At 44.1% G+C, this 22,493-nt stretch overlaps 1 protein-coding gene and 2 pseudogenes across 1 annotated transcript in view; 2 read left to right on the top strand and 1 right to left on the bottom strand.

Moving 5' to 3' along the window:
* The window catches only part of CALCR (calcitonin receptor), a 192,722-nt gene that overhangs the window by 72,934 nt on the left and 97,295 nt on the right, over positions 1 to 22,493 (top strand). The window contains exon 2 of the mRNA XM_066628742.1: positions 3,609 to 3,721. Within this exon, the coding sequence (XP_066484839.1) occupies positions 3,711 to 3,721 (11 nt within the window). The 5' untranslated portion in view covers positions 3,609 to 3,710. The remainder of the gene's footprint in view (positions 1 to 3,608; positions 3,722 to 22,493) is intronic.
* On the top strand, positions 13,817 to 13,933 carry LOC136654494 (5S ribosomal RNA; annotated as a pseudogene).
* LOC136654848 (5S ribosomal RNA) lies at positions 16,172 to 16,290 on the bottom strand (annotated as a pseudogene).

Here is a 22,493-nt window from a genome sequence, read left to right as displayed (position 1 = left end):
GTTAAGCAGCCTCTGATCTGACTTCATAAAAACCAATCTATAGGCACCAAAGGACTGTTCTCTTTCTGTAGTGAAACATCATCGTGTACAAATCTGGTTGTTTGTTTTGTTTTTTTTTGGGGGGGGGGAGTCAGGCAGATAAGAAAAATGCAGTGATTACTCACCATCTGTTTCATACCTTCCAAGACTGGTGTTTAGAAAATATTCTGGAAAAAGAAAGATGTTCTGGAATGGAAATACATGTTCGGGAAAGAAAATTCAGACAAGCAGCTTTGGGTTTGGGAGGAATGGGCCAAAAAGACATAAAAAGGGAAAATATATAGACCAGTGGTTCTCAGACTGGTGTGTCACGACCCACCAATTTGTGTAAAGGTCCCCCGGTCCTTTACGGTGTGGGGAAAGGGGAGAGGCAGCAACACAACCCCCAGGACCTCGTCGCTAAGGGGGGCGAGGGGGGTGCTTTCCACTTACTTGTAAGTAGTTAGGGCTGCTGGAGGTTCCAGGAAATGTGGGGTGTCCTGCACAGCCCTCCACAGGCCCCCACAAGGCTTAGAATGTTTAAGTAGAGCGTTTGCAAAGCACTTCCTGTTTGCATTTGAAGTGCTCCCTGCACCTCCTCAGCATCCAGCAGCCCTAACTACTTACAAATAAGTGGAAAACACTCCCCCTCGCAACCCCTTAGCGATGCAATTCTTGGGATTGCGTCACTGTCCTACCCCCTTCCCTGCAATGACTTACTGAGGGAGTAAATCTCCCTCAAACTTTGAGAATCACTAATATAGATTGTATTTTAATGCTAAGAATCTCACTACGTGATATTTAAGGAGGAAATAGATATCATCAGAATGTTGTCTGATTGTTATAAGTGGGGTAAATACATTATTTACAGGTATCATCCCTGGGTATTGAATCAGAAAAAGGCTCCCCAAAGAATTACTGCAAAGGGGGACGGATGGACACATTTTTGCAAAGTGTGGGCTTGCTCACGAAATGTACACTTCATATTGTCCAAGGCCTGTTTAAAACTACTCTAACAGCAGCTCAGATAAAATATGTGGCACAGTTAGAAAAAGTATGAAAAAGCTCAAGAAGTGTCAGCATGGTTAAACAGCAATTTTAAGAAAGCTATATCAGAGAAGAAGGCGTCCTTTTAAAAGGACTTCCATATTTTAAACACAATGGGACTTGCTGAGTGGATGTGCATAGGATTGCACTGTAATTGATTTAAAACCCAATTCTAACCTGTTCTGGAATGGGGAGGCAGGCTGGCCAGTCCTGTATCCAGAGCAGGGTTGGGACTGCCTGCAGTTCAGCCCGGGGCAAGAAGAATATAGTCCCCTTACTCCGGGTAATGCTGCAGCAGCCCCAATAGGGCTACTCAGATCTGCGCCACCTAAAGAGAGGGCGCAGATTCGAGCAGCCCAGAGCTACTCTGAGTCACTTGGGACCGGGATTAGTATCTGGCACAAGTGCTGGATCCTGGCCTCACCCCCCTCCCCCACGCAGCCATGGCCCATGCACAAGCCTGCCACAGCAGTGATTTCCACTGCTAAAGAGTGCAGTACAGCTTGCAAAGTACTTGAGGCAACATTTTATAATATACTCACCCCAGACCTTATTGCTGACATTTTCTATTAATGACCAGTATGAGCATGTTCTACCTGACTCATTCTACATGGACGTGGTTCATCAGAAGGGGAAAATGAAATTCCAGTGCACTCCAAGGCCACCGTGCTTGAGTCAAGCCTCAGAAATCCATTCCTTGCAATTCCTGGGTGGTTGGATATAAACTGTTACCGTAGTTTCGATCCAGCCCTCCAGGCTGCTTGGTATAGGTCTCTATCCAGTTCTGACTAAGATGTGCTTCTTCTGAACCAAAAGAAATCAGTCTGTAACTGTGCAGCCAGCTGAGATGCATTGATTAACACTGGACCTTGGAGAAAATTCTTCCCTGTTGACCCAGTAAAGATAAACCAAACTTCTAGTATTCATTCCAGCTTGGGCCAGTCTAGAGACTGCTAGCCAGTCAGAGGCCTATGCTGGATATCTCTGTATCTTTCTGTGCCTGCACACACATAATACTAGGTAGCTCGATAGATTAGATCTCAGACCTGGTTTATACAGACTTTCTGACAATTCATAAACATAAATTCAGGCTGGAAGACAGACAAGATGGAGTTATTGGGGAGTCCATTTTCTGTTATATAAGCTGTGTTTGCCTGTGCTACCTGCACATGGTTACATCCAACTGTATGTAATCAGGGAGCATAGTAGCATAACCACTTTCTGTCTTATCAGGAAAAGGTACCGGAAAATTGGAATAGTAATGAACAAACACTTTTGAGAAAATCACAGATCCTTATTTGATGGAAGTCAACAATCCTTCTTGGACAGATAATCTGTCCCTGCAATTTAAGTAGTTATGGCTGCATTGCACAAAGTTATTGCACTGGATGATTTCAACGAACCAAGCGCTGAAGGTTTAACGAACCAAGCGCTGAAGCATTTTCAGGTTCTTTTTTTAAAAGAGCATGCTTTTCACACATAAGTGGGCATGAGGATTTACCATTCTTTGGGCAATCCAAACTTGCGCTGGAACAGGCAAGCCAGGAGGTTTGCGCTGTATCCAGCACAGGATTGTGGCCAGAAGCAGCTCTGCCAGAGGTAAGGAGAAACTTTTCCCTTACCCCTGGGTAAGGGCTGCTGGCCAAAATGGGTCTCCTGGGACTTGCGCCACCTCAGGAGGTGGCGCAAGTCTGAAGAGAGTGGAGCGGCTTGAAGCCACTCCATTCTTCCCGGGAATGGGGGTTGGGATCCAGCGTAACTGCTGGATCCCAGTCCTGCCTCTGGCTCCCTGCCCGCCCACCCCTGGGGCTGCCCATCGCCCTCCCTCCCCCCACCCAGGAATGCCTCCCTCCCTCCTTCTCCCTGCCCCCCATGCCTACAATTCATGCTTGTGCCAGCTCATCTGAGCCGACGCAAGGAGCTGGGAGGAAGCTGGTGCGGAGGCTTCCATCAGCCTCTGCAGGCCGGCACTCTTGGAGCACCGACCTGGCCTCCTCCCGAGGAGGCACAAACGTGCTGTACGGCACGTTTGCGACCCTCCCAGGCCAGCCCAAGGGACTTGGGCCGGCATAGGGCACAGTTAGGATTGCGCCCTTTGCCAAACTGTCTTGATCAGCTACTTTGCTCTCACAAATAATGGAGCGAACAGTCTAACTGTTTAACATGGGTCTTAGCAGCCCAGCAGCTTTAAGCTTCTCAATGCACTTCCAAGCATGGGGCCTGGAAGAACGTGTATGAACATTTTTTTAAAAGAAGAATGTGTATGAATATTTAGAAGAACATCTAAACTTTTGCATTCCTTTAAATTGTTGGAGGTCTCCTGCCACACGGATGCCACTGTGTATGTGAACAGTGATGGAAAGCGGTGATTTATGTTGCCTTGATTGAACTATTTGCTATCTCAAAGGTGTTTGCTTTCCTTTTTTTTCCCCTCATGTACCTGGTCATTTCATGCACCTGCTGGGTCATTTACATACAGCTGCCATTTATGGATTCATGGAGGCAGTGTATTGTTTTTATTTATGCTTCTTTTCTTTCCCCAGGTTTATGACTTCCTGGTCTGCTGAAAGGAAAGGACCCAGAATGCACTGGGTTGGTGACATTAGGACCATCAGTGGACAAACCTGTATGATGAAAATCTGGGTATGGTAATAAGGTAGATACTTTAGTGTCTATTTGTGCATGGTTTTCCCACATCTTTATTTGCAAATATTCCTAAGTTTCTAAATCCTTGTTATGTAACTTAACTTCTGTATTTAGTGAATATGTAATAAAAGTATTGACTCAATATAAGGACCACTGAATAAGGAGCTAGGCAAATGATCGTTTGGAATTATCCCTTAAACCTGATCAATCTTGATTTGGTTGATTTTTTTCTTCTGTCTCATTTTGTATCCAGAAGTATCCTCAGTGTGGCTCACACAAAATAATAAAACTTAATTACATCAGCACTGAGGTAGCATAGCCTCCCACCCGCAAGCCAGTTTTCCTTAGGACATTATGGCTTTCCACATACATTTTCATCCCTTTGCAGTTCCTAACTGCTGTTTACTGGGTGGTTGGTTGTCTGATTGTGTGCTTCATACTTCCTTTCCTGTAGGGCTGAAGGTCTTTTCATAGTCCAAAGACAGAGCTAAAGGAGCATATTTGAAACATTATGAAACCTTACCATGAGACTTAGGATAAAAAAAACCTGATCTAGTTTCCAGTCCAACCTAGTCTTACCAGAAATGAGGCCAGAGTGTGATGGTGACATTGGAGAGGCCCATTTAAGAGAGACACTGCAGGGGGGCAGGGCAGAGAGTGGAGGCAGAAAGGTGAGGGAAGGAGAAGTGAAGAAGGAGGTAAGGAGAAGTGAAGAAGGCTGGACAGGAGGAACAGTAAAAGAGAGAAGGGGAGAACAGCTGGGAGCAGTCCAGACAGCCCCTAGGGACAAAGGATCATCCCAGCTCCCATATCCTGTACCAGGACCCACAGGACCTCAGCACCTATAATTCAGAGGTAGACTTTGGGAAGCTGTAATTACTGGTCTTGGCCCCCAGCAGGGGTCCATGTGAGGCTAAATGAGAGGGAGGAAGACTCTCAAACCAGCAATCAATCCCTGACAGCTCGTCCTGTACTCTCTTCTCACCCTGTAAAAAAAAACTTCAAAACCCCTTCTTAGCAGCATCATCTTGCCCCCCCCAGTCTCTTGTACATCCTGCCTTCTGCCCCATGTTGCTCCTGTCCCCCTATGATATGAATCTTGCCCTTTGGGTACGGCAGGGGGAGAAGGCATGCCTCCAGTGTCCACTGTCCCACTGAACTCAGTGGGGCCTACTTCTGAGTAGACATGCATAGGATTGTACTGTTGGGTGCAGTCTTCTCCAATAACACTTGGAGAACATCTTCTTGGAGAATGATGATGAAAAAAGTATTAGTTATTGCTTACAGACTTATATGTGCTGTGGTAACATAAAATTCCAGGATGTGTTCAGGTTGTTGGTTTTGATCTTTAAAACCCTGCACAGCTTTGGGACCAGGTAATCTTAAGGCTGCTTTCTCCTATATGAAACTGACCAGTTACGAAGAAGATGGAACGGTCTCTCAGACAGACAGAAGGCTTCATTTATAAGCACACTTAAACAGGTGGGATCTGTGCATATTCAGTTATGCCTTGCTCTGGACCCATCTATCTATAGAGATGGGACAGGTGGTGGCATGTGAGAGGGTTAGCACTTAATCATAACATAACAAAGTAATTTAGAACTCAAACATCTGGGAAGAAATTTGCGTGAGATGAATTTCAGAATCTTGTCAAAGTTCTGGTATGTGAGCACCCAAAGTTGTTTTCATCTGCGCATATCCTTTCAGATGAATAGCAGCCAGATGAAGCTCTAAAATATTTAGGGTTCTTTCAAAAACCTGCGGGATATACCCAAAAGCTTTCTCTCTCCATTTCTTAAAAAATAATAATTTGATACAGAAATTCTGCTCCTAGGGCAAATAATGTATTGCTATAGATTGTTAATTTAAGATAGCAAAGGGATGGGCTTATTTGTCGTTGGTATGCAATGCTCTTGAGATATCAGACTTTTGAGAAAAAATGAAGATCTCTGATTCCTGGGCAGTTCTCTTGCTAAAAAGATAGTTAAGTACATCTAGGAAAAACACTTTCTGTATTGCCTCAGTAAGGTATATAGCACCTTGCTTTTGTGTTTAGACCTTCTCTCTCATAGAACTATAGTGATTAAAAAAAAAAAGCTTTTATCAAGATATTTTTATTTAAAAATTAAAATGTAGTCCATTCATTGTGCAGCACATTGAATGAAAAATCCAAGCTACAAAAACCATCTCCTGCAGGAGAACTATTTTGTTTTGAAGATAGCAGTCAAAAGCACAGGCACTCTGAGAAATATATAAATTGCTTTTCTCAAATTGGTTTTTTTTGCTAGGGAGTAAGAGTTTTCTTTTTTTTTTTTGCTGTTGAGCCAGAACATTTCTAGCTACCATATCCTTAGTAGAAATGAAAGTGATTCTTGAAATAGGGGGGAAAACCTTATTGGAGAGAAGGCAAATATCACTGCCAAAAGTTCTAAGGAACTCTAAGCATAGACAGTGGGAGATAGGAGTAGACTCTGCTGTAAGCAGGTTGCAATTTTCCAGGAGCTCAGGTTCAGGAAAGGGTGGGATTGGCAACCTTTGGCACTCAGGGCCCCTCCTTTCGCATCTGGGTCCCCTTTTTGACCCCAGACCCCGGTACAATGTACCCCCTGCACACCCCTCTCATGGGTCCTGGGTAGATAGATAGATAGATATTGTTATGGTCAAAGACCAGCAAAAACCAACACACAATACCGCCCTACAACAGGTGCAATTTAAAATTTTAACATTAAGACATTAAAATACATTCACATTTAAAAACATTAAAATGCAAGATTAAAATACAATAAAATAGCCATCATGGTATTGCGAACAAATAAGGAGTAGTAATTAAAATTTCATCTCATTATTAATAATGCTGGGTCCTGGGTAGAAGAGGGAACAGAGCCTGCCCAAGACCTCCCGATCCCTGAGGTGGCATGCCAAATGCAGCTCCCTTAGCTGGTGATGTGCCAGTCTCTGCTCTTCCCCCTCTCCAATGTTCCTCAGCACCTTTCCCCTTCTAGTCTGTTCCCATCTTCCTTTTCCAATTCAGGAGTGCAAGGTGAAGAAGAATCTGTGGAGGCAAATAGGCAGACAGAGATGGACACCCCCCCCCCAGCAATCTGCTGCCGGAGACAACGGCTTCAGTTGACCTCCTGGATGCGCCAACCATGGGGGAAAGTGCTAGAGCTATTGACCCATTCCTGGTTCTCCAAATCTTGGAGGATCATCTGAATGCAACTTCTATATGTGAGAGGTCTATCCAGAAACTTCAGAGGCAGCTTACAAGGTGGTGAAGAGGCTATTTCCAAAAACGATTTGGAATGCCCATAGCTTTCCCATTTTGCAGACTGACATGGCCTATGAAAATGCAGTCATTTTCCTTAGCTCCCCATATGCAATGGAAGTTACTTTGGATGCACTATTGTAGGGAAGCCGAGGAAGATGAAGATTACAAACCAAATAGATCAGTTTTGGAATTGTGTATATATTAAAGCTGCAGAAACCCCTTCGGCAAAATGTCTTGTGGGAAAAGAATGACTGACACATTTTAAAAATTGTATTGTTGGCAGACTGATGACAGATCAGTTGATTATCTGATTATCAGTTGATTATTACAGTGGATTATCTGTAAACTGATTATCATCAGTTATAAACTGATGATAATTTTTACACAATTTATATGTACAGCTACATTCAAGAAGAGCTCCTTCTGGAGTTGCAGTTCATGCTTTGAATTGTTTACAAATATTCCCAACCTGACTAAAGAATATGTGCTCACTGCTATAGAAATAATCATATGAAGTTGTCATGCTTAAAAATACAGGCTGTAGGAGAGCTCGGTTATTAATGGGTACTAGAAAATTCTGATACTTGGCAACTGTTCTGCCCTGAAGTGGTGTACTTGAAAGACTAGATTAAACCCTCCATTTCATACCCATCAAACACAAGATGAAATGTCACACCTGAAAGCTGCAGGCATCCATCCAGAATTATTTCCATAGCAGTGACAGCATGTTCTTGAGACTACCAGTGCCTTTTTGATCTGTAGCAAATATAGCCAAAAACCCTCATTTTCATGAAAGATGCAAGCAACTGACCTGTTCGTTACTCATGCTAAACACTAGAAATGGGGAAGCTGCAGACGATACTGCTTTCAGTTTGTGAGGCAATGCAGAGAGAAGCCTGTCTGATCACAAACCTAGAAATGAAGAAGGTGAAAGATGAGGAAGTTTTTTTTTTTAAAAAAACCCTTTCATTTGGATAGTGTTTACAGAATAAATGGATGCAAGTGTGATGTGTTAAGGGATGGCAATAACATCTCATTGATGGTTTTCTAAAATATGGAGAAAAATGTAAATACTGTACTCTAGTTTGCATTATAGTCTGTATTAGACAACTGCTAAAACTATAGTAAGTGCAGAACGTATCCTTTTAAAATCTCCTATGGCAACAATTTGATGCAGGCTCCCTAACATACGTTTCTGCAAAGCAAACCACATGTCCATCACTTCGTAGATTGAAGGCAGATATCAAAAGCCCTACCACACCTCATCCTATCCAATAAGATGAGTGATGCCATTGAAAATGGACATTGCTGACCATCTTATCAAGCACTGCGTATGCACTTTGAGTGGCCACCGCTGTTCTCACTGCTCAGTTGATCCCGCTCTGAAGTTCTTCCTTCTGCCCTTGGCTTCAGTCTTTACTATGCGCCCTTCTCCTCCTCTTCCTAGCTAGTTCCTTCAACACCTCCCCGTGTTCTCTTCTGCCACCCTCTCCTTGCCCATCATATAGCACAGAGCACTCCATGCATGCCCAAATGAGGTGCCCTGCTTCTCATGAACCATCCCAATCAGGTAATACCAAGCCACCCACTGTACGGGTTCGCATTCCTGTTGCCTGAACAACTCACCACTCACTACAGGGAGCCCAACCAACCAGGTTGCCGACATACCCCACACTTTGCAGTCTTGGGGTTTACCCACCATATGAGAGGTGAGTTGCTTGGCAGCCTTAGCCCTGGAGATCATTAGCATGCTGATACATTTCCAAGTAAAACAGTTGACCGTAGCTAGAGTTTAGAGCAGCAGTTCTCAAATTAACAGGGAATTCAAGATTGCAGGTAAGTCTTGATGAGGTGGGGGGGAAGATAGCGACATGATCCTCAGGATCACCTTGCTGCTGGGCTCACATTGGCTTTCTAAAAACGTACCCCTGCCCACAGCAGCCTCCTGGGGTGCGGGGAGTCCCACAGAGCCTTATGCAAGGGCACTTTGCACCTAAAAATAATTTTAAAATACGATCGCAATCCACTTCTGGGTGACAATTGCAAAACTGGAAGTAGGTTGCGATCACATTTTTTTATTATTTTGAGGTGCAGGGAGCCTTGCAGAAGGCTCCACAGGGCTCCCCACACCCCTAGGAGGCTGCTGTGGGCAGGGGTAAGTTTTAAAAAAGTCCCTGTGAGCCCAGCAGTGATGCAATCCTGCAGAATGTGTCACTCCCCCCTTCCCAGGCCCTTAAAGGGCCAGAGGCACTCATTCTCAAGTTGGTGGGTCGCAACCCACCAGTTTGAGAACCATTGGTCTAGAGTGCAGGATGCAGATATCCTAGACCTGCAGCAGCATCCATAGTATCCATTTGTACATCTGGTTTCCAATTTTTCCTATGGATGTATTAATAATACTATCTGTATAGCAGTTGATGTTGTCCTTACAATAGCCCTTTATTGCCGATATTATGTATTATAGGAATGTAGGACACTGATTTATTTACTTAGCCCAAGGTCACCCAGGAAGTTTAGTGGCTGAGCAGGGATTTGAACCTGGATCTTCCAGTCTAAGTCCAACTCCCAAACCATTACACCATCCTGGCTGTTTTATGCTGAGTCTGACATTGATACATCCATTTTTATTGCCAAGATTGACTGGCAGCGGATCTCCACAATACCTGCAGATGGCAGGTCTTGAACCTGGGACTTTGTTTGCTAAGCATCTCCACAATGCAGTGGTTTCCAAACATTTTAGCACCACGACCTACTTTTTAAAATGACAGTCAGTTGGGACCCACCTAGGTTGCCAGACTTTTAAAAAAGGAGATAGAGAAAGAAATATATAATATAATATAATATAATATTTCCATATGCTTGCAAACTGTAGGAACTGAGCTCCTCGTAGGGTAATTAGGAGATATTGTATCTGATTTTTCAATAGCTTCTGGACTTGAGGCAATTAGTTCTCTGATCTTTCCATCACCTTTTGGTGACCCATCAAAAATCAGGCCATGACCCATCAGTGGGTCCTGACCCACAGTTCGGGAACCACTGTCATAATGAAATTGGCAAGTTGAAGTGGTGAGAAAGAGCTGTGGCACCCTAGGGCCGCCTATTGAATTCATTGCAGCGGTAAAATTTCCACTGGAGACGTCCTGCTTTGCAACTCACAGCCCAATCCTAACCAGCACTGCATGGCCCATGCTTTATCCGGTTCTGGAATTGAGCAGGCTGGAGGTCTCATTGGGAACTTTTGTTTTCTTACTCCATTGCAAACCAAAGCCTGCTCAATAGAGATATATAGATCTTCGCCAGCAAAATTTGTGGCGCAAGTCCAAGAAGCCCCATGTAAGCATATTCCCCGGGAGGGCGAGTAAGATGCAGCACAGGCCAGCACTGCTGATTCCTCCTTCTCCCAGGCCTGAACTGTCCTCTGTTTCACCCGTCCCTTGTCCCTGTGCCTCTCAGTGGAAGCTTACCTGCTCTGATAGGCGGTGCTCCTGGATTCAGCTCTGGCAGGACAGTGCAAACCTTCCCACCGGAACAGCCTTCTCACAGGATGCAGGAAACATCTAGAGCCAGCGAATAGAATTGTGCCATCAATCTCTTAATTGTGGCATGACAGCAGCTCTCAGTAAAACATTAGCACCAGAACTAACTTTGTAAAATAATGGGTTTGTCTAAGCTCTCTTTTCCTTTAGCGCTGCAATTTGGAACCTTTCTTTTTAGAAATTGTGGCTTATAGAAATAATACTTTAGAACCTAATGACATGATTGTCTCCTCTTCCAAAGCAAGAAAAGGATGCAAAGTCTGCCTTTTGTATATCGACTGAACATTATCATGGAATTGGTGTATCTTCTGAGTTAGTTACAGAATTTTGGTTAGTATTTTGTTGCTAGAAGTGGAACTGATAATGGAACTAACAAATTGTTCTGATGTGTAAAAATTAGATTTGTGTCTTGAAATAAGACCTTAATCTACATAGCAAAAAGTATTCAAATGCTTTGGGAATATTGAAATCATTTTTTTTTTTTTTTTGGAAGGATACAAGTGAACAGTCCTATCTGTCATTAGTTGTACATGTTATGTTGTTGGCAACCTTCAGTCTCAGAAGGCTATGGTATCACACTCTGAATGGTGGTTCTGGAACAGCGTCTAGTGTGGCTGAAAAGGCCGATTTGGGAGTGACAGTCCCTTCCACACTGGGAGCAAGTGTAGTCTGTCCCCTGGTCTGTCTCCTTGGCTGTGGGCCTTCCTTCTTTGTCTTTTTGCCTCAGTCTGTTGGCCAAGTGTTTCTTCAAACTGGAAGAGGCCATGCTGCACAGCCTGCCTCCAAGCGGGATGCTCAGAAGCCAAGGTTTCTCATCTGTTGAGGTCCATTCCTAAGACCTTCAGATCCCTCTTGCAGATATCCTCGTAATGCAACTGTGGTCTACCTGTAGTGCACTTTCCCTGCACTAGTTCTCCATAGAGGAGATCTTTTGGGATCCGACCATTGCCCATTCTCACAACCTGACCAAGCCAACGCAGGTCTGGAAAACGTGGTAGCTGCTTTGCCAATGCATTTTTTTAGCTCAGTATTGAGAGAAAGAGTGTCAGAGATCATTGAGCCAAGGTACACAAAGTCATGGACAACCTCCAGTTCATGCGCAGAGGTGAGTCCACATCCTGAACCATGACCTGTGTTTTCTTCAGGCTGATTGTCAGTCCAAAGTCTTGGCAGGCTTTGCTAAAACAATTCATGAGCTGCTGGAGATCTTTGGCAGAGTGGGCGGTGACAGTGGACAGTGACAAAGAGGAAGTCACGCAGACATTTCAGCTGGAATTTGGACTTTGCTCTCAGTCTGGAGAGGTGACCATTGGTCCCTTCTAATGTAGTCTTCAAGTAATTCATTTAGGTTGCACTGATATGCAGAAACAGTAAGGCAGAAACAAACCAAGCCCCACTGATTTCAATGATATGTACTTCTGGATTTAGTAATTGTGCTTGTGAGTAGTATCAAGACAGACAAGGCAGGGAGAGAGTAAAGCAGGTGGGCAGATGTTTTCAATGAAGTTATAGAAATACTACCCCTCCCCTAAGTCAGTTAAAAATATTTTTAGCCAAGGGGTTCCCAAAGTGTGCATTGCAACGCTTTAGGGTGTCGTGGCACACACAAAAGGGGGCTGCAGGATGTCTCCGGTGGTCCCTCCTATCTGTTCTCCTAGCGCTGCCATCTTGAATCACACAAAATCTCATGAGATGCAAGGTGCCAACATGAGATCCAAACTTTCTGAGATTTTTGAGCCGCTGTCTTGGATCTCACAAAATCTCTTGAGATATGGACGCCATCATCTTGGATCTCATGAGATGAGACCAATGATGGTGGTGCCTGGCTGTGCCAGGAAGAAGAGGCTGCAGGGACTGTGTGACACAGGTAAGTTTGGGAACCACTGTTTTAGCCCATAATTCTCCTCCACATGTCCTCTTCTGATCCTTCCTCTTGCTATTTCCAAATCTAGGGAGGAGGAGGGGAAGGAAGAGTTCAGAGGCAGGCAAAGGCAGGTGATTGACGCCCCTACCCACCAATCACGTAGCCTCATAGATGGGCCTCAGTCACCATCAGTGAAGTGTCAGCCTGGTCAGTAGGAGTGAAAAGCACTGAACCCTTAACTGGATCATACCTAAATTCATTACAACAAAGAGAGGCTGTAACACTAGCTGCTTCCTTTATCTGTTTCAGTCATTTCAGAAGACTCAAGTCAACAGGTTTTCCCCCAACAGTACTAATGGTATCTTCATTGAAGCATTAGCACCCAACATTTGGGTTCTGATTTGCATTTGATTTTAATTACACACCAACAGGCCGCTCTATTTGGCCATGCTTTCCACCATTTGTATTGCCTTTTTATATCTCTTTACTGTGTTCCTGTCATTAAAAAAATAACAGCAGAGATTAGATTATAAAGGATAGGTACAGCTGCCATAAAGCAATAATTATGTTAAAAATATTAGCATGCAAATGTTCAGGAGCATAGTATAAATGGGATTTAAATCCATATTAAAATGGGAGCTCAGTTATAAATTCTGGCAGCATTTACTTACTAAGCAAAGTTCTGAATTTAAGCGGGATTCTTGCTATGCTCCGTTGCATATGGAAAATGCTTTCCCACTTCACAGATGTCATAATAGTAAATTGGCCAATTACTAGGAATAAGTCAAAATTGCAATGCAGAAAAGTGTTTTCCATGCATAATACTTCCTTTGAAATAGCCTAGACCAGTGGTTCTCACTTTTAACACTGGGCACTCTTTTTAGAATGAGAATGTCAGGACCCACCGGCAGTGATGTCCAGACCAGAAGTGACATCATCAGGTGGGAAAATTTTAAACTATCCTAGGCTGCAATCTTACCCACGCTTACTCAGGAGTAAGTACCATTGACTATCATTGTTAAAAGTATATAGGTGTACGCCACTTAACGACAGGTATACATTCTCCTATCTCTGTTATGCGATTAAGTCATTAAGTGAACATTCATTCCAATCTATTGCCTTTGTTGTGTCAACAGACACTCCCTGCCAGACACTAGCTGGCTGCACAGACTACAGGAGATAGATTGCCTCTTCTTTGCATTAAGAGCCTCTCTGTTGTGTAAACAGACACTCTGCTGCAGGCTAGATTGCCTCATTAAGAGCATCTTTATTGTTCGTTGACCACTGTCATATATGTGGTCTGTCATTAAGCAAACAGTTGTTAAGCTGTGCACTCCTGTACATAGTAGCCTGTTATAAGTACAGATCTGTAATATTTCCCCAAATGCAGTCACATACCGTGGTAACATCAAGTCATATTAAGAATAAAATATTGAAATTAGCAACTGTTACCCTGCACATGCCCGATCTTGTCTGATCTCGGAAGCTAAGCAGAGTCAGGCCTGGTTAGTACTTGGATGGGAGACCGCCTGGGAATACCAGGTGCTGTAGGCTTATACCATAGTCTTTCGAGACTGAAGGTTGCCCACTGGGGAGCCACCTGAAATTTGCTCATGAACCACTTAGTGGTTTGAGAAACACTGGCCTAGACAACATGTTACGGAAATTTTAAACTACAGAAATGCCCGCCTGATGGTTAAATTGCTTGAATTCGTCAGCCTGGCCAACATTGTCTGTGGTAGTTCACAATTCACAAAACTGCAGATAATGGAAAGATTAGAGGGTGAGGATTGGCCTGTAGTCCACTTATGTAGCAATAGTCTTACAGGTCTCTCTTCCTTGTGTTGGTTTATCTTCAACATCCTCCATTAATCTGGAGCCAGAATATCTGGTCCCACAAGTGCATATTACATGTGCCCTCAGTTTATATCTGAGACCCTGTTCTGGGCTCCCTCATCCTCAAAACTGAGGAGGGTAGGCCTGCAAAATGGGCCTTTTCAGTAATTATGCTACAAATATAGAACACACACCTCAGGAAGGCTTACCTGGCCCAGTCTCTGATTTCCTCTTGGTAGGCAATGAAGATACGTTTATCTGTGAAGAACTTTAGCAAGTTAATATTTGCCGCTACCGGAGATTATCCTTCTAATGTAGTGTTTTGACCATTTTGTATCTGTAAGTTGCTGCAACCCCACAAATGAGGCTTTGCAATCCCACTGGGGTCTTGATCCACAGGTTGAAGAAAGGGCCCTAACGTGTTCACTACTGCTTCAGTAGAGAAAAACTTCCAGCTTTCACTCAGTGCATAAAAGTATGCATCCTAAGCTAATGTAAGAATTTTGCTTTGCTTCAAAAGCAATATTGAAATTTTCCACTTTCATAGTTATTGTGTTGAATCTCTGGAATTCACCTGAAAGGCCAAATACAGATCTTTGGCATGTAAAATCTGTTTTCTGAAAACATTCAGTGAAAACCGCTGCCCTGTTCCGCTATGGCTGCCCTGTTCTGCTATGAGAATTTTCTTTCACAGCCAAGCATTTTGGCTGACAACTTTGAGTTTAGTTTAAAAAAGTTTTGGGGTCCCCCTCCTGCTCCAGGTACCAAAAATGAAAGGAGTTTTGAACTGGATCAGAAGGCAGCATTTTATCTCACACTGCCTGTGCTGTAAAGAATCCTGTCTACTTTATTATTAGCATGCTCTCATAATCCAAAGTTCATGAAGCTATTACATCTCACCTTTTGCAGAGCAAGAATATTGTTATCTCTAATACCAAACCTTGGAAAGCAGACAGGCAACAATGCTAGAGATTGACTCCTGGGATCACATTTCAAGGAAGTGATAACAGCAGCATTCACAGACACTCAATCAGTTTCTACATTTGAAATGACATAATAATCAGGCATGTATTCTTGGTTGATTTAAACCCCTCTGAGCTTAACCATTGCTGCATGCTGTGCTTTGATGCTTTTCATATGTACAGTACTTGATAGCACACTTCCTACTCTTTGTAGCTTTGCAAATGACATGATTTGGCCTTACCATGAAGCAGAAAGTCACACTGCACCCTCATCACACAGAGAAAGGAAATCCTGACTAACCCATTATCCTACCTCTGGGAAAACAGCAGGCCTATGCAATGTAGTAGCTAAATTCTTAGGTCTGCCCTTATGCCAAAGAGAGCCTAGTTTTTATGCAATGTATACAGTTCAATGTATACAAATCAATGTGCACTGTTAAGATTTAAGGGGGGCTTGTATAAAAATTATAAGAGGATTGGTGTAGGTTCCCAGTCTTGTCCCAATATGAGTAGGTTGCAAGAACACCACTTCAACTACAGCAGAGTACTTTCAGCAGTTGTATTTGTCAAGGGATATCACATATAGAGTAGTCATTTAACAGTCAGCATGGAGAGCAGTCAGTTCCAGTATAACAAATCCAAATCAGTTCCAATAATACACAGTCAAAGGTTCAGTCCATAAGTCAGTAATATCACATACATACAGTATCCAGCCTCTTCAGTTACTCCATCAACTCCCCTACTGCTGCACTTGAGGCTCCTCCTGACTATCTTCATATAGTCAGCTCAGCCAATCAGTATTTGGCTTGGTCACACCCAGGGTGTGCCTGTCCCAGGTGCTTGCTGATTCTGCTGAATCATTGCTCTGCACCTGCTCCCTGAACCAACATGTAAGCTTTGGTTCTGCATCACTCAGAACTCAAGCTGACATGCACCACTAGGATTTAAAACAAAAAATGGTTGGCAACGTTCAGTCTCGAAAGGCTATGGTATAAGCCTACAGCACCCGGTATTCCCAGGTGGTCTCCCATCCAAGTACTAACCAGGCCTGACCCTGCTTAGCTTCCAAGATCAGATGAGATCAGGCATATGCAGGGTAACACAAACCAAAGTACAATCTTAAAAAGCAGATGTGGAAATGGAGGGAGAGGATGTTTGTAAAATAATGGTAGCAATAGCTCGTGTTCCCTTTAACATTGCATAATTCTGATCTCATAGGAGCATCCCTGCTGGAACAGACCCAAGGGCCATCTAGTCCAGGATCCTGTTTTTCACAATGGCCTACCAGCAGCCTCTGGGAAGCCCACCAGTGGAAAATGTCATACCTCTTCTCCCACCATCTCTTGTCTATAACTGGTATTTAGAGACATGCTGCCTCTGAACCTGGAATTAGCATAGAACTGTCATGATTGTGTTCACTGATAGGGTTGTCCCCCATGAACTGAACCCCTTTCAAAGCTATGTAAACGAATGGCCATCATCGCATCCTATGGTAGTGAATTCCATCAACTAAATTTTTGTTTGATTAAGCATAATTGCTTTGAACCTGAGCAGGACTGGGAAACCGTCTCCTGATACATGAAGGGGTACTCCAGATGCCTCCCCTTTACCTTGTGCTCTACTCCAGTGTTCTTTAACCTTTTTCATTCCCATAAGGTGTCGTGACCCCACAATTGAGATTGTGCAACCCCCATTGGGATCTCGAGCCCAAGATTGAAGAACACTGCTGTAATACATATGTGTCCCATTTGATCCATTCTGAACGCAAAAATAAAACAAAGAGAAATTCTTTAGTATGTGCATGCAGAAAGCAAAGAAATAAAAGCTACTTCCGCCTTCTGTCTTCTAATGTTGAAAAAGTAGCTTGTTGCCAACACTTCTTCCCTGCCTTGATGCCCTAGGAAGGCTGCTGTCGTGCAAAGTAAGTCTATACAAGTGAGGTTTGTTTACCTGATTGTGTTTGCTACGTGTCTCAACATTTTTAGCCCAGCCTTTGACAGACTCCTGGAAGTGCATACACTAAGTGTGTATGCCATATGCAAATACTAATTGGGGGGGGGGGTTTAATTTGTTGGTAACTTAAATTACTATCATTACTACTCCCTTTTAGCATTTATAAATGCAAACAGTATGCTAGGAACTCAATGCGTGGGACTAGGACAAAACAAATCATATGTTAGCCGATTCTATATTTATCATGTCATGAATGGTGCTGTGTATAGAGTGACACCAAAATAAGTGCAGGAATGTGAGGAAATTAAATCTGCAGGGAGAAACAGCAAGAAATAAAAAAGCTTGAGAAATTATACTTTGCTGGTTTTGCCAGCAAGCAAGAAAAGCTCTTGCTATGATGAACAATGGTAAATCCTTTCCCCTTTCTATTCTATTTTCTTCTTAAGGAGGACTTCAGTCTCTGTGTGAAGCACATTCAATTAGGAAAACCAACAAATTAGTCCCCAGAGCTTAATTTGAGCCAAAGTTCAGACCCAGAACTATTTTTTTCAGCGTCAAGGATTAGCCCCAGAACCTCTGAAGTGAGGGATCAAAGTATTTGCATTGTTGAGCCCAACAACAACAACAAAAGATCTCACAGTTCACGGAAGCAACTTTCCTAGATACAGTACAATCATTTCAACAATAGAAGAGAAACCTTTATGGCTTTACATGTGCTATTTTTACAGTCAGTTTAATTTGTATGGTGAAATAGGCACCTAGGCAGTTCCACACAAACCCAGACCCCAGATTACTGGGCCACGGTGTTTATATGTCAGCTTTTGCAATGAACACATCCAGGCTAAGCAAATAGTTGTCATGGACTGGCCAGGATCCAAAGGCCTGTTTTATGTGCACTCAGAGATTTGGGTACACCCAATGGAATGTCTGATCTTTTTTTTTTTGCTATGTCCTTGGAATGATATACACCCATGCTATATTGCCAACTACTTTTCTAAAAGACCTTTCTGTTTCAAAAGTGGTTTGCCATGGGGCATGGAGGTCTCTTTGTCAAAAACACAAATTCAGGCTCCCTTGGGTCTACAGAACTAGTTACATGGTTCTTTGGATCCAGGTGCCTACAAGGTCAGGCCTTCAAGCAGTTAGGTGGAAGGGCTAGAGGCAAGTATGTACTGAGGTCAGGCAAAGGCAGGGTTCAGAGCAGTGAACAAAAGTCAGAGGCAGCTACAAGGCCATGCAGCTAGTGAGGTTCCAAAAGGCAGAAGTCCAGGTGAGGTATAGGCATCAGTGCAGATACTGTCATTTAGGGCGCAATCCTAACCAGGTCTACTCAGTAGTAAGTCCTATTTTGTTCAATGGGGCTTACTCACAGGAAAGTGTGGTTAGAATTGCAGCCTGAGGGCCCAATCCTATCCAGTTTTCCAGTGCTGGTGCAGTTGTGTCAATGGGGTGTGCACTGCATCCTGCGGTGGAGGGAAAGTCACTGGGGCTTCCTCAAGGTATGGGAACATGTGTTCCATTAGCACAAAGCTGCATTGTGGCTACACCGGAGCTGGAAAGATGAATAGGATTGGGCCCTTAGTCATTTAGAACGGCGTTTCTCAACTGGTGGTACTCATACCACCAGTGGTTCTTGAGGTGGTACTGGTGGTACTCATAGAGGCCCCAGACCTCCATTGCCCCACAGCAAGAGCAGCAATGCAACATGATAAGCAGCAATAGGAGGCTCAACTCAACAGGCAGAGCTCCAGTGTGCACCTTTGGCATGCTCAAAAAAGTCCTCCCATCTGACCTGAGCCTCTTACCGGTTTTTGGCACGTTGCGGCTAACCTTCTAAATTGGAAGTAACTGACGATGACATCATCGCCAGTTACTTCTGGTGGTACTTCCAATAGGCAGACCATGCGATGTGGTACAGCAAGGATAAATGTTGAGAAACGCTGATTTAGACCTGATAAAATCAAGCCTGAAGCAAGACTTGTATAGGGCCAGCCAAGTGTTTTTTGATTCTCTAGATCTCATAAGAACATAAGAACATAAGAACAGCCCCACTGGATCAGGCCATAGGCCCATCTAGTCCAGCTTCCTGTATCTCACAGCGGCCCACCAAATGCCCCAGGGAGCACACCAGATAACAAGAGACCTCGTCCTGGTGCTCTCCCCTACATCTGGCATTCTGACTTAACCCATTCCTAAAATCAGGAGGTTGCGCATACACATCATGGCTTGTACCCCATAATGGATTTTTCCTCCAGAAACTCGTCCAATCCCCTTTTAAAGGCGTCTAGGCTAGACGCCAGCACCACATCCTGTGGCAAGGAGTTCCACAGACCGACCACGCGCTGAGTAAAGAAATATTTTCTTTTGTCTGTCCTAACCCGCCCAACACTCAATTTTAGTGGATGTCCCCTGGTTCTGGTATTATGTGAGAGTGTAAAGAGCATCTCCCTATCCACTCTGTCCATCCCCTGCATAATTTTGTATGTCTCAATCATGTCCCCCCTCAAGCGTCTCTTTTCTAGGCTGAAGAGGCCCAAACGCCGTAGCCTTTCCTCATAAGGAAGGTGCCCCAGCCCCGTAATCAGCTTAGTCGCTCTCTTTTGCACCTTCTCCATTTCCACTATGTCTTTTTTGAGATGCGGCGACCAGAACTGGACACAATACTCCAGGTGTGGCCTTACCATCGATTTGTACAACGGCATTATAATATTAGCCGTTTTGTTCTCAATACCCTTCCTAATGATCCCAAGCATAGAATTGGCCTTCTTCACTGCCGCCGCACATTGGGTCGACACTTTCATCGACCTGTCCACCACCACCCCAAGATCTCTCTCCTGATCTGTCACAGACAGCTCAGAACCCATCAGCCTATATCTAAAGTTTTGATTTTTTGCCCCAATGTGCATGACTTTACACTTACTGACATTGAAGCGCATCTGCCATTTTGCTGCCCATTCTGCCAGTCTGGAGAGATCCTTCTGGAGCTCCTCACAATCACTTCTGGTCTTTACCACTCGGAAAAGTTTGGTGTCGTCTGCAAACTTAGCCACTTCACTGCTCAACCCTGTCTCCAGGTCATTTATGAAGAGGTTGAAAAGCACCGGTCCCAGGACAGATCCTTGGGGCACACCGCTTTTCACCTCTCTCCATTGTGAAAATTGCCCATTGACACCCACTCTCTGCTTCCTGGCCTCCAACCAGTTCTCAATCCACGAGAGGACCTGTCCTCTAATTCCCTGACTGTGGAGTTTTTTCAGTAGCCTTTGGTGAGGGACCGTGTCAAATGCCTTCTGAAAGTCCAGATATATAATGTCCACGGGTTCTCCCGCATCCACATGCCTGTTGACCTTTTCAAAGAATTCTATAAGGTTTGTGAGGCAAGACTTACCCTTACAGAAGCCATGCTGACTCTCCCTCAGCAAGGCCTGTTCGTCTATGTGTTTTGAGATCCTATCTTTGATGAGGCATTCCACCATCTTACCCGGTATGGATGTTAGGCTGACCGGCCTATAGTTTCCCGGGTCCCCCCTCTTTCCCTTTTTAAAAATAGGCGTGACATTTGCTATCCTCCAATCTTCTGGCACCGTGGCCGTTTTGAGGGACAAGTTGCATACCTTAGTCAAGAGATCTGCAACTTCATTCTTCAATTCCTTAATAACCCTTGGGTGTATGCCATCAGGGCCCGGTGACTTATTGATCTTTAATTTATCAATGAGGTCTGAAACATCTTCTCTTTTAACCTCTATCTGACTTAACTCCTCGGTCAGGAGGGGCCGTTCGGGCAGCGGTATCTGCCCGAGGTCTTCTGCCGTGAAGACAGATGCAAAGAACTCATTTAATTTCTCTGCCATCTCTAAGTCTCCTTTTATCTCCCCTTTCCCTCCCTCACCATCCAGAGGGCCAACCGCTTCTCTGGCGGGTTTCCTGCTTCTAACATATTTGAAGAAGCTTTTATTATTCCCCTTAATGTTGCTGGCCATGCGTTCCTCATAGTCTCGCTTGGCCTCCCCTATCACCTTCTTACATTTCTTTTGCCACAGTTTATGTTCCTTTTTATTCTCTTCATTAGGGCAAGACTTCCATTTACGGAAGGAAGCTTCCTTGCCCTTCACAGTCTCTCTAACTTGGCTGGTTAGCCATGCGGGCACTCTCCTGGATTTAGTGGAACCCTTCTTTCTTTGCGGTATACACCTCTGCTGGGCCTCTATTACTGTTGTTTTAAGCAGCCTCCATGCACTCTGGAAAGACTGGACTCTTTTTACCCTCCCTTTCAACCTCCTCCTAACCAGCCTCCTCATTTGAGGGAAGTCCGCCCGTCGGAAGTCAAGGGTTTTTGTTAGAGATTTGCCTGGTATTCTTCCCCCAACGTGCACGTCAAAACGGATCGCAGCATGATCACTGTTCCCCAATGGCTCAGTAACGTTTACATCTCTAACCAGGTCCTGCGTACCGCACAAAATTAAATCCAGAGTCACCTGTCCTCTGGTGGGCTCCTTGACTAGCTGATCTAAGCCACAGTCATTTAGCACGTCAAGAAATCCGGTTTCCTTATCGTGACCAGAACACAAATTGACCCAGTCAATATGAGGATAATTGAAGTCCCCCATGATTACAACCCTGTCCCTCCTTGTCACCTCCCTGATCTGTTTCCTCATTTCAAGGTCCCCATCAGATTTCTGGTCTGGAGGACGATAGCACACCCCCAGTATTACATTGCTGCACAAGCCTGGTAATTTAACCCACAGAGATTCTACGGTGGAGTCGGACCCACCTTCAATCTCTACTGTGCTGGATTCTATCCCTTCCTTAACATAAGGAATTGTCTCCTTGTCTGGCCGGGCTGATGAGTTGCACTACCCTCTTTGGCCATTATCTAGGTGGTACTGCAGTGCAACAAAGACCAAACCAACAGTTCCCTTTGTCTGAAAGCTGTCCCAGTCTTGCTGGGCGCAAGGCACCTAGGCTCTGGTTTCTTGTTCAATCTTCCTAATTCCTTACACTAGGCCTAAAATAGGGTATAATGCAGGTCTGTTTCAACTGACATGGAATATGGGCACAGGCTAGTAATAAAAGAATAAAAGGAAGTAGCAGGTGACTAGGAACCAACTGTTATTTTAACAACAAACTTAACAACAGCAAAAATAAAGGAATGTGACAGAATGCTTTTGGAGATTTGTTGTTTCAGGGAGAGTGAATGAAGTAAAGATCACTGCAAGCTTGCCCCAAATGGCTGCAAAGCCAATTGGAACAGAGCTACAATGCGTATAAAAGCAACATAATTGCTTTCCGATAGAGGCTGCCCTTGGACCATGTTCACTTATATGTGTTGAACAAATTCTTTCTCCCACCACGGGCATTTTAAA

The sequence above is a fragment of the Tiliqua scincoides genome, chromosome 5, assembly GCF_035046505.1.
Source record: "Tiliqua scincoides isolate rTilSci1 chromosome 5, rTilSci1.hap2, whole genome shotgun sequence".
Lineage (NCBI taxonomy): Eukaryota > Metazoa > Chordata > Lepidosauria > Squamata > Scincidae > Tiliqua > Tiliqua scincoides.
The sequence above is the reverse complement of the archived record's forward strand: the minus strand, read 5'-3'. Positions and strand labels throughout refer to the sequence as shown.